General features: G+C 44.1%; 1 protein-coding gene across 5 annotated transcripts in view; it reads right to left on the reverse strand.

Moving 5' to 3' along the window:
* Window positions 1–14809, reverse strand: part of UBXN7 (UBX domain protein 7) — a 622514-nt gene that overhangs the window by 303709 nt on the left and 303996 nt on the right. For all 5 annotated transcript variants that reach the window (XM_033957938.1, XM_033957939.1, XM_033957940.1 and 2 more), the window contains one exon: window positions 9097–9209. In XM_033957938.1, coding sequence (XP_033813829.1) covers window positions 9097–9209 — 113 coding nt within the window. The remainder of the gene's footprint in view (window positions 1–9096; window positions 9210–14809) is intronic.

The following is a 14809-nucleotide window of genomic DNA, read 5'->3' on the forward strand; positions in this document are numbered from 1 at the left end:
TAATCAGTATTTAACCAGCCAGGAAAATTGTGTTGGTCTGGCGGTTCAAAGACTCAGAAGCTACTATGTTCCAGCTGCGGTATGTACATTTGATTTGAGAATATTGCATCTTGTGCCCTGTGTGAGCCTCAAAACGTACCATTTTTGCCAGTGTGGGTTTGCTACAAGAATTTACTCACACGAGGCATGTCTATATGTTTATTTTAGAATCTTCATCAGCATGTCACAACAGAAACCTTTTCCAGCTTGAACTTGTTCTAGGAACCTGTTTAAGAGTATCCACAATCGGGTTCCCTGAAGCAGGGATCGAAACGGGGCCGCGTTGGGACCCCCCTAAATCCTGCTTACAAGCTAAGTAAATTCTTCAGAATTTGCCACAGGTGCAGTGACATTTGCAATTTGAAAAGCAGTACCTTGTTAGGACTAAACTTTTTTTGAAATTTTTAAAGATGAGATTTTCATATATACCTTTGAAGGAAGTGATCAAAGACTTTTTATAAAAGGACTATGACTGGAAGGTAAACTCTTTTTCTAAGGGAGGTCTCACAACCTTCCCTTCAGAGTTTCGTATCTCTGAGCTTTTTTATAAATCTGTTTGATCACCCTTCATAGGTTAGTTACCTATACAGGCCAGTTCTCTCCGGTGTTGGACTACAATCACCAGGCCAGGATGCTTCACTATCTGGAAGAAGACCTGACCAACTACAGACCACTGAGGGAGCTCAAGAACCAGCTAGGGCTGCACCAATGTATCCAGCCCTAGGCTCCCGTGCTGTGTTCTTTGACTGAAAAAGCACCTAGACTTTGAGTTATGTGCTGAAGCTATCAAGTCCATCTGAGGCTGACCCCAATGCTGAACAATCAGAATGAATGCCTTCTGCAAGGGTCCATTCTCCCAGGTCCAGAATCTGTCAGCTGAGGAAATCTGCTTGAACATTGTCAACACAGGCCACGTGGGCCACTGAGAGCGACAGAATATGAGCTTCTGTCCAACAAAACAGTATGCAAGCTTCCTGGCCTAAGGGAACGCCGGCAAGACTGAGAAGTTCCCTCCCTGCCTTGCCGACCCGACCACCACAGGCAACATCGGGACCTTGGTCCCGCTCCCAAAGCCTCTCCTGCTGATCTTCAGCCCTTCACTGAACTGTGAGTAAGGCGAGAAATAAGCTAAGGCTATCTGCACTCCGCACTTTACCTGCTAGTTTGTAAAACGCTTGTGTAATTCAAGTTTTCTGCACTTTGCACTCTACTTGCTAGACTGCTCAGTGCACTCCAATCCAATGACCTGTGAATTGGTTGTGAAATTAAGCTAAGGTTTTAGCACTCTGCCGGACCCAAATTCAGACTTTTATTTGTATTTTTATTGTGAAGAGCGAATAATAAATCATCTTTCAGAACATTCACATTCACATCCACAGTCTTTTGTTTTTATCTTTGGATGGTTTTTAATGTGGAACATTATTCCAATTACTAAAAGAACTCACAGACACCAAACCCTACCTGGCCAATAACGACACCCCTCCCCGCTTAGCCACCCCTTTTAGCTGATTATTTTAAAAACAAGATTACAACTGCCAGGACAACCTTCATTGGAACCTCAACTCACCTAGAAGAGATTACAATGCCTCTCACAGAAAAAGAATTAGCTGCAGCAGACAGAACCTGGTCCCACTTTTCCACTTTACAATAGTCCGACCTTAACAAACTCTATAAAAAATACAGCCACGCAGCCTGCGACCTCAACCATTGCCCACCATACCTGTTAAAAACCTCCAGTCCTAAATTCTCCTCTTACAATGGATATAAACCATTTTCACAGATGGCCTTTCCCCGCAAGACCTCAGCGAAATCGTCACCCCGATCCTAAAAGACCTTAAAGGAGCAACAGATCAACCATCCAACTATAGACCCATAGCCTCAATACCACTCTATGTCAAGCTAATGGAAGGCCTTGTAGCTAAACTCCTCACCAACTACCTAGAAAGCCACAACTAAAGCCACCCTAAACAATCTGGTTCAGAACCAATTATAGCACAGAGACATTACTGGTTCCCTCCTAGACAACACCTCAGCACAGGCAGAAAAATGCTGATTATACAACTAGATCTCACCGCAGCATTTGACCTGGTAGACCATGACATCCTACTACAAATACTAGACACAATAGGAATCACAGATAAGGTACACACATGGTTTCAAGGATTCTTATGATCCAGGACTTACAGAGTAAAGACAAACAAAGAAAAATCAGAACCATGGTCCAATCCCTGCAGCGTACCCCAAGGATCCCCTTTATCCCTAATACTCTTCATCTAATCTAAACCTTAAATTTATATATCGCATCATCTCCATGAGTATGGAGCTCGACACGGTTTACAAGAACTTAAAATAGTGGGTAGAGAAGAAGAAAAAGGATTACATGAACTTATGTGTAGAAGGGGGGAGAGAAAGGGGGGAAGGATAGAGCTACAATTTGCTGAAAAGCCAGGTTTTCAGTTGTTTGCGGAATAACTGAAGGGAGCTCAGGTTCCGCAGCGGGGTGGTGAGGTCGTTCCAAAGACCTGTGATTTTGAAGAGAAGGGATTTTCCCAGTTTGCCTGCATAGTGGATGCCGCGTGGAGAGGGGAAGGCTTGTTTAAGCCTTTGGGCAGTTCTGGAGGAGTCGGGACTGGAGGAGTTGAAAGACAGTGGGATAAGAGGAGGGAGGATTCCGTGAATGATCTTGAAAGCCAGGCAGGAACATTTGAAATGGATTCTGGAGATTATTGGGAGCCAGTGAAGTTTGGCAAGGAGTGGGGAGACATGGTCAGATTTGCGTTTTGAGAAGATCAGTTTGGCAGCAGTATTCTGGATTAGCTGGAGTCTTAGAATACCTTTTTTTGATAGATTTAAGTAGATGGCGTTGCAGTAATCTAGTTTGGAGAGGATGATGGATTGGACAAGGATGGCAAAGTGTTGTTGGCTGAAGTAGGATCTAGCTTTCCTCAGCATGTGAAGGCTGAAAAAGCATGATTTTGCCAAGGAGTTGAGGTGGTCATTGAGGGAGAGAGAGGAATCGATAATGATACCAAGGACCTTGCATGAGAATTCGAGCTGTAGTGTATCACCTGTGGGTAGTGCGAAAAGTGTGGGCAGGTGTTCGAATTTTGGGCCGAGCTAGAGTAGCTTTGTTTTAGATTCGTTTAGTTTCATCTGTACCGAGAGGGACCAGGCACGGAGTCTCATTATGCAAGCTGTAATGTTTTCGTGGAGGTTGGTGAGGTTCTGGTCAGTCTCAAGGAGGACAAGGATGTCATCTGCATAAGTGTAGATTGTTTCCAGGGGGGATAGTTGAAAGAGTTTCAGGGAGGACATGTAGATGTTAAAGAGAATAGGGGAAAGGGGTGATCCTTGAGGGACACCGCAAGATGGAGTCCAAGGAGTGGACATGGTGCCATTTGTGTTGACGGTGTAGGAACGGGAGCGTAAGAAGTTTGAGAACCACATTAGGACGGTGGAGTCGATTCCAATCTCGGAAAGTTGGTAAAGTAGTATGTCGTGGTGGACGACATCAAAAGCAGCGGAAAGATCGAATTGTAATAGGACAGCAAATTTGTTACGTGAGTGTAGTTGTTGTACCTTTGAAATTAGGGAAACTAGGAGGGATTCAGTGCTAAAGCAGGGTCTGAAGCCATGTTGGTAGGGGTGAAGAATGGAGAATCTCTCGAGATAGGAGGAGAGCTGGATAGCAATATGGTTTCTAGAAGTTTGGTAAGTAGAGGGATATTTGCTATGGGACGGTAGTTTGATGGTAGGGAGGGGTCGAGATCGGCTTTTTTCAGAATAGGTGACAAGGCAATGTGGCCCATTTTTGTGCAGAACAAGCCTGATAGTAGAGCAGAGTTAATGAGTCTCGTAAGGGAGAAGATGGCCTGTGCAGGAATGTTTTCATAAAGGTGGGATGGGAAAGGATCTAAGATGCATTTGCAGGATTTCAGTCTGAGGCAGAGTTTAGAGATCTGGGGTTCAGATATGGGTTCAAATGTCATCCAGGATCTATCCACTGGGATAGGGTTTGAGTCATTGGGAGGAAGAGAATTGTAAGAGACTGCTGAGGGGGAAAGAGCTCCTTATGGTGGAAATCTTTTAATTGAAAAATTTGGCTAAGTCGTTTGCGGAAGGAGGGGAGAGGTGGAGTCGTTTTTTGAGGTTAATTTTCGCCAGATGTAGAACAGAGTACTATTTTGATTTTTTGATCTGGTGATTTTATCTCCATAGAAATTCTTTCTTGCTTTTTTTAGTATTGTGTTATAGCACTTGATGTTGTCTCGCCAGGATTGTTTGTCTGAGGGGGATTTCGATTTTTTCCATTTCCGTTCCAGGGCTCGACAATTCTGTTTTAGTTCCCTGTGATATGGAAGGTACCAGGGGGCTTTGTGGGAGTGGGAGATAGATTTTGTAGATAAAGGGGCCAGAGCGTGGTAGGTAGTCCCGGAAAGGGTAACCCAATTATGCCAGTTGGACTCTGGGTCTGTGTGTTTAGGAGAAGGGGGAAGTTGGTTAAGAAACTGGGTCCAGAACAATTCGCTCGTGATTTTTTTTGTGGTAGGTGATAGATTTTGTGGGCCGGGGTGGAGTACCTAGATGAGACATGAAGATGGGGAGGCAGAAAGAGCCTAGAAGGTGGTCAGACCACAGGACAAGGTCCCAGCGGGCCTCTTCGGCAGAAGTTTTGTGCTCAGTCAGGTCGAGGAAGCTGATGATGTCTAGTGTATGTCCTTTATCATGGGTAGGTGTGGGTGGAGGAGTGGTGAAGCCAAGGGAGGTGAGGAAGTCTTTGAATTCAGTTGTGTCCTTGCTGGTGTTATCGTCAAGGTGGAGGTTAATATCTCCTATGATCAGTAGTCTCTGGAATTTTAGGAAGACTCTTGTTATAGGCTCTAGGACAAGTTCAGAGGATTTATTCCAGGGGATGGGAGGGCGGTAAAGAAGCAAGATGCCTAGTGGGTGGGGGTGGAGTTCGTCTTTAACTGAAGCTAGTAAGAATTCTAGAGAGGTATGGCTGCCCTTTTCAAGGAGCTGAACATTGAAGAATGATTTGTAAAGCAGAGCCAGGCCTCCTCCTTTCCGGTTGATTCAATCTCTACATTGCATCCCTCGGCACCTGCCTAGACAAATTAGGCTTAACCTCCTATAGCTATACAGACGACATCACCATTCTCCTTACTTTTGATCAACCAACACCCACCATGATAGACGCACCACAAAGAACACTAGAAACAGTAGCAACATGGATGAAAGATCACAAACTGAAACTGAACCCAGACAAAACAAAATTTATACTCCTCAAAAATCATAAAACCCCAACCATTACAAACCTAGTAATAAACTCAATCACATACCCCATTCAACTCACTCTAAAACTTCTGGGAATGATGATAGACAGAAGCTGTACCATGCAGCCACAAATCAACAAAAAAATACAGAAATAATTCACGGTCATGATAAACCTAAGGCAAGTTCGAAAATTCTTTGACAGAAAACAATTCCAACGCATAGTCCAATCCCTAGTCCTAGGTCTTCTAGACTACTGTAACATCCTCCATCTCCTCTGCCCCGCAACCATGATAAAGCAACTACAAACAGTACAAAACACAGCACTGAGACTTATCTATTCACTGAGGAAACATGATCACATCACTGCGGCATACTTCGACTCACACTGGCTCCCAATACAAATAAGAATACTACCATATGAAAGCAGGGAAACTAAGATGGCGGCGGGTTAGATGCTGCCGTGAGCGTCATATTCTTACCTCCCAGTTTCTTCCATAGAACTGCCCATTGTTATCGGCGTTCCATACCTCATTCAACTATGCCTCATACGAAAAGAAAGGCTTCTGTCCGGCCGAATCTCTCTATGCCGGGACAGTTGAAGATGGACTCTTTCACGACAAGCACCCCATCTGTTAGTGGAGTGGAGTTGCCTGCTTCAGTCTCGGAGGAAGGCGCCTCCGGAACCTTTGGGCCTGAGATATCTCTGTCTCCTCTATTCATCCTGCCTCCACCACGACCAGCATAAGACTTCAGCAACCTCGTGGCATCTCCAATTTTGGGCAGATTGTTGCAGACACACGCAGAAAGAGTCGAGCTGCTGCCTGCCGCTGAGCCCCAAGTCATTCATGGAGAGGGAGAGAGGACTCTCCCCTCCCCTCCCCTCCCGCGGTGGTAACCCTGGACGGCATCTGGTGTATGCTACAAAGAATGGAAACTGCTGTGACCAAATCTTCTTCTGAATTTACAACGTTTGTGAGTAAAATCAATGACTTAAAATCTTTAGAATTTGTAAAGAAAGATACAACTGATAAAATTGAGCTGATTAATAAAGAAGTATCTTCTCTTCAACAACTAACTGGGATTATGGCAAAGGACAAACTCTATACATTAAAGAAATTCAAACAGATTGAGAATTATAATAGAAGGCTAAATTTGAGGTTTCTCAATTTTCTAAAAGCAACAGGGATGACACCGGGCGATATGTTTAAAAAGTATTTGACTGAAATTCTAACATTACCATCTGAAGCTTTGCCGCCCATAAATCGTATCTACTACCTTCCAGATAAAAAGAAGTTAGAAAAACTCCCTGAAGCTGAAAAAATACAAATTCCTGATTTAAATAACCTTTCTGTTTTGCTGGAAAAATCTTTGGAAATTCAATCTCGTTCTACTCTTCTTGTATCATTTGTATTTGAAAAAGACTTGAATTCTATAATACGAATGTATTTTCTCAAGCTGTATTTTTTGGGCAGAGAATTTGGGTCTTTCCTGATGTGACTAAATCCACTCAAGAATGCAGGAAATTGTTCCTGAATATGAGACAAGAAGTTAAGGCATTGGGGGCTACTTTTTTGTTGAGTTATCAATGCAAATGTTTAGTTAAATATGTGGGTATAATATATGTCTTTTTTGCTCCAGAACAGGTAAAGGACTTTTTGGATACTAAGAGACTTGCCCAGGAAATTAAGGGATGATTGAAAGAAAGATAGATGGTGTAACCCTTTAAGCTTATTCCTTATTGTTAACATTTCTTTATAGATCTCCTTCTTATGTTATATTTCCCTCTAGCTGTTTAGAGGTCTAAGGAAGAGATAACATTTGTTTATATGATGGGATTAGTTTATTCCCTTTGCTTTTTATATTATGTTTATATACCACATTCTCTGTATTACCAGAACAAGTTGGATACTTATAAAATTTGTTGTTAAAATAAATAAAAATTTAAAAATAAAAAAAGAATACTACCGTATATACTCAAATATAAAGCAGGATTTTTGGGCCCAAAAATTGGGGTCCCGGTTTATATTCAGGTCAATTCCACCCCCCCCCCCCCAGAATTTTTTTTTTCAGGCCGCTGCAAGGCTCTGCCCTTGCCTCCTTCCCTGCCCTAGCCCCTTTGGAGGGGCCTGGGGCACCTCAGCCAATCAGGGACTTCCTTAGGGAAGAGTCTAAGGAAGTCTCTGATTGGCTTAGGTGCCCCAGGCCCCTCCAAAGGGAGGAGCCTGAGGCGCCTCAGCCAATCAGAGCCTTAGGTCTCTCCTCGTGCATCAGATGATGCGCCAGGGTGGGACCTAAGGCCGCTATTGGGCGGCCGGAGAGTAGGACTTTCCTCCTGCTCCCGAAGATTTTGGAGCGACATAGGAGCAGGAGGAGGTTACGGGCATCCCTCCTGCTCCCGAAGATGTTCGGAACCTCCAAGGAGCAGGAGGGACCAGGCACCCCTCCTGCTCCCAACTATTAAAAAGGTACCGGGGTGGGCGGGCCGGGCCGACCAGGGGTGGACTGGAGGGTGGGAGGCCTAGGAGCAGGAGGAACTGAGCACCCCTCCTGCTCCCAGCTTTTTGGTGCTGGGGGTGGCTGTGCCGGTCAGGCGGAGAGAGGGACGTCCTGGGAGGGCCGTGCCGTGAGGGGGGCGAGGGCCGTGTGGTGCCGATCGCGGGTAGGGAGGGAGGTAAGGCGAGTGTCGTGCTGGTCGGGGGTGGTGGGTGGCCGTGCTTGGGAGGGCGTGTTTTTGTGAGGGGGTACATTTTTTTGACAGGCACGCAAAATATCTGTGCCATGGAAAAAAATGAATAAAAAAGACAGGCAGGCCTGTCAAAATACCTGCAGACCTGACGGTAACTCAGTTACCGACAGGTTTGCAGCAGTTGGGTTTGCCAATAGTAAAACCCGACTCAAAATAGCCAAGCAATTGTTAGTGAATCAATCACTTGGCTATTTTGCATGGTGTTTTACTAATTTGCATGGGACGATCGAGATCGGATCGCTACAGGCATTAGTGAATAGTGCAGGAGGGAAATCTGGTCGTAAAGGGCTTGCAAACCAATCGGTACACGATCGGTTTGCTTAGTGAATCTAGCCCTATGTTACTCCAAATTTTTCATTGTTTGGTTCTCCAGCACAGATATAAAGATCAAGCAAGCCATTTGAAAAGCTTCACAAAATAAACATATCATGTATTAAAAAGACAATGAGGAACAAATGTGTTACTCAGATTAGGAACAGGTAACCCTTGACACTAGCCAGGTCAGCACACTGCTCCCTCTTAAGCACGGACATTGTAAGCAGTTTCAAAACTCGTGGGCTGACTGTGCTAATTTTCCTATTAATGGTAAAATGAGATGCAGCAAGTTGGATGAGAGGGTGTGGCTGATTCTTGGGACTCCCTCTACACAATTTAATGGCATTACTACTACTTTTGTGCACTGGCCAACAAAGTTTGCTGACCAATGATTCTCATACAATGCAAATATGCTGAGAAAATTATCTTCTTCCAGTAACTCAGAAGTAGTGATATGTAAAGATCTAGCACACTCGACCATCAATGCTTACATAAAAACATGATTGCCATGTAGGATCAGATCCATAGCTCAATAAGTCAAGCATCCTTTTTCCTACAGTGGTTTGCCAACTGACACTTGGAGGTAACCATCTGATCCTAACAGGAAAGTACTTTTTCATATTATTTACTTCCAGAAATAAGTGATAGAGAAATTGATTGCTTCAATATTGCTCTATAAAACCAACTCATTTGCAAACATACTAGCACTTCCAACCCACCGTTTCAAAACTGCCTTTGTGCATCAGGTCAATGGGCGGCCTGAAGAGGTCTGCGAGTGTGGTGAGCTTCTTATCCACAGCCCCTCCATTCCGCAGCTCCTGTTCCTGCCGGACTGTATATTCCCAAGGGGGGAAATGGGTCAGCATTAGATGAGAAGATAACAACATAAATGTACATATTATACATTCTATAGTATTTTTTTAATACTTCCTTCTGCTATATATGCATGCTATTGTAAAAATGTAAGCATCTCTGCTATACATGCATGCTATTGTAAAAATGTAAGCATCTTCTTAAAACAATCACATGTTGCTTACTTCTATAAGTTGCCTTAAAAGGGAAAGTCATGATACAAAATGTCAACATTTTGGTGTGTTTCACATAGAAAATTTAGGTTCTTATCTTGATAATCTTGTAAACCCTCACTCTATTCCTGAACACTTGGGTAGTAAATCCCATCTCGTGAGATCTCTTGTAGGAAGCTTCATTTGCACAATTTTGCTTCTCTTCTCTTACGTCGACTGCCCTCTAACCTCCAGTGTGACAAATCAGACAGCCATACCTGTAGAGGACACACACAAGAGAGGGATACAGGGAAACTCCCCGAAAAGCAAATTTAATCTGATCATATCAAACATGTAAACAAGCAAACATTCCTTGTTAGTAGAATAAACAAGAAAAACATTGAACAAGGAGATTCAGCCTGCACTAACAATGTGGGGCACATCAGTGACAGACCCTCTGGTGGAAAGTGCATGACATATGCAGATGGTAATCTTGGTAAGGTTGGTCAAAGAAACAGAAGTCCAACTTACAGGTACTTGTTGAGGTAGAAAATGGGCAAACCAGTAATTCCCATGATGGGCTTCAGGAATAGAGTCAGGGTTTACAAGAAAGAAAATTACCAAGGTAACAACCTAGTCTTTCCTTCTTGTACAGATGGCAGCAGCAATTCTTATCTCACTCTATTCCTGAACATTCAGGAAATAACAGAGCAGTCCCTCAAAGCTAGGGTAAGACTGATGAGCCTGCAACCAGGATCGAAGAGCCAAATGCAGAATCCTTTTTGGCCGCCATATCTATATTTCATGAAGGTATGTAAAGATGACCAAGTGGCGGCTCTACAAATCTCTTCCGGGGAAACCATTGAAGATTCTGCCCACAAGGAAGCAACACCTTGTGTGGAGTAAGCCTTCACTGAAACAGGGGGCCGCTTCCCAGCTACGGCATAGGCGGAAGAAAAAGCCATCTGGATACACCTGGAAATGGTGGCTTTCGATGCTAGCCTGCCCTTACAGACTGCACCAATTAGCATGAACATGTGACCTGACAAACTAAAATTCATTACTTCCAGGAACCTTAACAAAAGCCTGCATGCATCCAGAGATTTCAACACCTTGTCATGCTTGTAAAATTGAACTCTGAAAAAACCAAAATCTTCCTAGCGAGTCCCAACCACAAATTAACAAACACTTCCCTCAGATTGAATGGGCTAGATTACCCTATCTTACCCACCATAAAAATCCTTGGAGTCATCCTGGACCGCACCCTAACCTTCGATGACCATACCAGTGCCCAGGTGAAAAAATGTTTCTGTACCCTCTGGAAACTGCGCACCATCAAACGCTACTTCGACCACCAAGCCTTCCGTCTACTCGTTCAATCTCTGGTATTAAGCATATTAGACTACTGCAACATTATTTACCTGGGATCCTATAAAAATACCATCAAACGTCTTAGAACAGTCCAAAATGCGGCCGTCCGCCTCATCTATGATCTCAAAAAATACGACCATGTTAGCCCCTACTACACCAAACTCCATTGGCTTCCAGTTGAGGCAAGGATCATCTTTAAGTTCGCCTGCCTCTGTTTCAAAACTCTTACAGGATCTTCCCCAATCTACTTGTCTGAGCACCTTGAAATAGCAGGCCCCTCTCGCACACGAAACGCCCACCTATTCACCTTTCCCTCCCTAAAAGGCTGCCTCTACAAGAGATTCATTGATAGAACCCTAGCATTCCAAGCGGACAAATGGAACAATTGCCTTACCGCCCTCATCTCCAACTCCCCGCCCTACCACCTGTTCAGGAAGTCACTACCTCTTCGACAAATTCCGCTAACGCTGCCTTCCCTCCTTCCCTGCACCCTCCTGACCTCGACATGCCTCCATTCCCTCTGACTACGCCCCCCTCCCAAGCCACTATGGCCTCTCTTTCTCAATCTCTGTTTTACCTAATTGCCCTGCCTTTTCATTGCCTCCATTTACCACCGCTATAACATGTAACATCGCTATATACGTACTGTCTCTTCTTTAGTATATGCCTTTTTATTACTGCCATTTATGTAACATCTCTGTAAATGTAACAACACTGTAATATGTATCATCGCTGTAAATGTACAGTCTCTTCTATTGTTAACCGCATTGAACTTCCATGGTATTGCGGTATACAAGAATAAAGTTATTATTATTATTATTATTATTATTATTATTATATAGGCTACCAACCACACTTCTTGATTGATGTGGAAGCTAAAGACCACTTTCGGCAAGAAAGAGGGGACAGGGTGCAGGTCACGCTTGAGTCCGTAATCTGAAGAAAGGGATCTCTGCAGGACAAAGCCTGAAGTTTGGACACCTTGCGGGCAGAAGTAACGGCAACCAAGAAGACTGTCTTGACAGTGAGGTCCATCAGAGAAGCTTGATACAACGTCTTGTAGGGTATACTGGAAAGTGCCTGGAAGAGCCAGATTAAGATTCCAAGTGAGAAATGGCTGACATAGCAGTCAGGGGGCCCTAGCCATAACGTGCCCTTCAGAAACCTAACCACATCTGGTGAACCACATGAGAAGTCCCATGGGGCTTAGGACCTAAGAACAAAAGCCCAGCTATCTGAACTCTCAGAAATCTGAATGTGAGGCCCTTTTCCAGGCTTTCCTGGAGAAAAGCAAGCACCACCGGGATCAACGCCAAGCACAGATCTGCACCCTTCTGAGAGCCCCAGACTTGAAAGCACTCCAGGTCATAGTGTAAGCTGCAACTATCCACTTCTTGCTGTGCAGGATGGTGGCAACCACACCAGCCAAGCAGCCTCTGAGCATTAAAGTTGCGCACTCAAAAGCCATACCATAAGACCAAAACATTCTGGATCCTGCAGGGGTCCTGCATGAGGAGCAGGGAGAGGAAAATCTAACCATAGATAAACCAGGTCCAATTACCATAGGCATCTCGGCCAATCAGGTACCAGGAAATCATTCAACCTTGATGCACCTTGATCCTTCACAAGAGACACCCTATCTTGGGTCATGGAGGAAAGGCATAGAGAGATGGCCGTCCTGGGGCCACAGCTGGACCATGGCATCCAGCCCTTCATTTCATGGTTTGCGATGGCGGCTGAAGAACCAAACTGCCTTTCTGTTGACCAACACCATAAGGTCAAACGTCCCCATATCTTCACTATACACATGAAGGCTCTCTGGAACAGCAACCATTCTCCTGGATCCAGAGTTTGGTGGCTGAAATAATCCGCTTGCATGTTGTCCACTCCTGCTATGTGCAATGCTGAAAGCACTAGAAGATGGAATTCAACCCATCAAAAGAGCATTTGGGCTTCCAGCTGTAGGTGAGCAAATCTGGTTCCCCCCTGGCGACTGACAGACTACCACTGTGGCATTGTCTGAGAAGACTCGAATCACCTTGTTCTGGAGCGTACTCTCAAATTATAGGAGAGCCAGCCGAATCGTTTGAAGTTCCAAGCGATTTATCAACCATTTACTCTCACAAGCAGATCAACGTCCCTATATGGTATCCATCATCAAAATCACTCAGGTGGAGATCCGGAGGGGAACGTTCCCTAGAAAACGAGGATTCAACCACCAGGCTAGAGTGTGATGAGTCTCTAGCATCCAAGGGAGCCATTGATGTTGTGGATCCCTCTGCAGACTCTAACGAGAGATCAGCAATTCCTGAAGCGGGCACACGTGAGCTCTTGCCCAGGGACCACATCTATGATCGCAACCATTGACCCCAGAACATGCAATATTGTCAGGCGAGTAAATTCAGAAAGGCACGTATCAACTGGAGGGAGGAGTTTCTTCTTGCGTGATTCAGTGAGAAACACCTATAGCGAAACGGACTACAAGATATTCTAGGTCTTGCATCGGAATGAGGTGACTTCTGAAAGTTGACCACCCAGCCCAGCCTCTATAGCAACTGATGTTAGAGGCAGACTTGGATATTGTTGCTATCACTGAGTCATGGTTCAGTGAGTCACATGGATGAGATGCTAACATACATAATCTCTTCAGGAAGGACAGAGATGGTCGAAAAGGTGGAGGAGTAGCTCTCTATGTAAAGACAAATATCCATATAAATGAAATGCAGGGCACCTGGGGAAAGGAAGAAGCATTATGGATTGTTTTGAAAAGAGAAGATGGAACTTTTATCCACTTGGGTGCTGTCTACAGACCTCTGACTCAATTGCAGCAAATTGACAAAGATCTGATTATGGATATACAAAAGTTGGGAAAGAAAGGGGAGGTGCTGCTGCTGGGTGATTTCAACCTGCTGGATGCAGACTGGAAAGTTCCGTGTGGAGAACCCATGAGGTTAATGGAACCCATGAGGGAAATAGCGATACTGGATCTGGTGCTCAAAAATGGTGAAAGTATCTCTAAAGTCCGAGTGGGGGGTCCACCTGGGAAGTAGCAATCATCATATTGTTTGGTTCGACATAGCAGCCAAAGTGGAGGATGGCCACACAAAACTCAAAGTCCTGGATTTCAAACATGCAGACTTTAGCAGCATGGGAGAGTACCTGAAAAAAGAGCTGATTGGATGGGAAAACATTAGGGAAGTGGAAAAACAGTGGCCCAAGTTGAAAGGTGCAATAAAAAGCTACTAACTTTTATGTGAAGAAAATAAATAAAAATAAGAGAAAAAGGAAGGGTTTCCAAACAAGTGGTGGAAAAAATAAAGACAAAAGAAATGGAGTTCGTGAAATATAAAAAAACAACTCAAGAAGAGTACAGAAAGGAATATCGAATAGAACTGAAGTCAAGAGAGAGATACGTCTGGTGAAAGCACAAGCGGAAGAGCAAATGGCTATAAATATAAGAAAGGGAGACAAAAATTCTCTCAGGTATATTAGTGAATGGAGGAAAACAAAAAATGGAATTACAAGACTGAAAGAAGGTACGAACCGTTCTGTGGAGAGTGATGAGGACAAAGCAAATATGGGATAAACAGAGGATCTCTAATTAAAAAATGAAGAATGTAAATTAAAGAGCTAAGACTGGTACTGGACAGACTTGCACGGTCCTTGTCCCTTGTCCCATATGTGATGATTTGGTGTAGGATTGGGCAGGGGAAGGCATAAATAGGAACTCCACTAACTTGGAACATGAGGATGTTCCTGGCCAGACTTTATGGTAGATATCCTGCAAACAGGATGGTTGGATAGGCTGGAGTGAACTTGGATGGCAACTTCAGCATTTAGAACCTAGGACAATACTAGGTAGACTTTACAGTCTATGACCCAGAAATATCAAAGAAGAGACAAGTTAATTTAATCATGTATTTTTAATGGGTATAACTAATGAGCAGACTGGATAGACTGTTTAGGTCTTTATCTGCCATCATTTACTATATTACTATGGACGACTTAACTGTCTGTTGTCCTTCGAACTCTGATTGGGATCTGATGAGTCAATTGC

The sequence above is a fragment of the Geotrypetes seraphini genome, chromosome 9, assembly GCF_902459505.1.
Source record: "Geotrypetes seraphini chromosome 9, aGeoSer1.1, whole genome shotgun sequence".
Taxonomy (NCBI): Eukaryota; Metazoa; Chordata; class Amphibia; order Gymnophiona; family Dermophiidae; genus Geotrypetes; species Geotrypetes seraphini.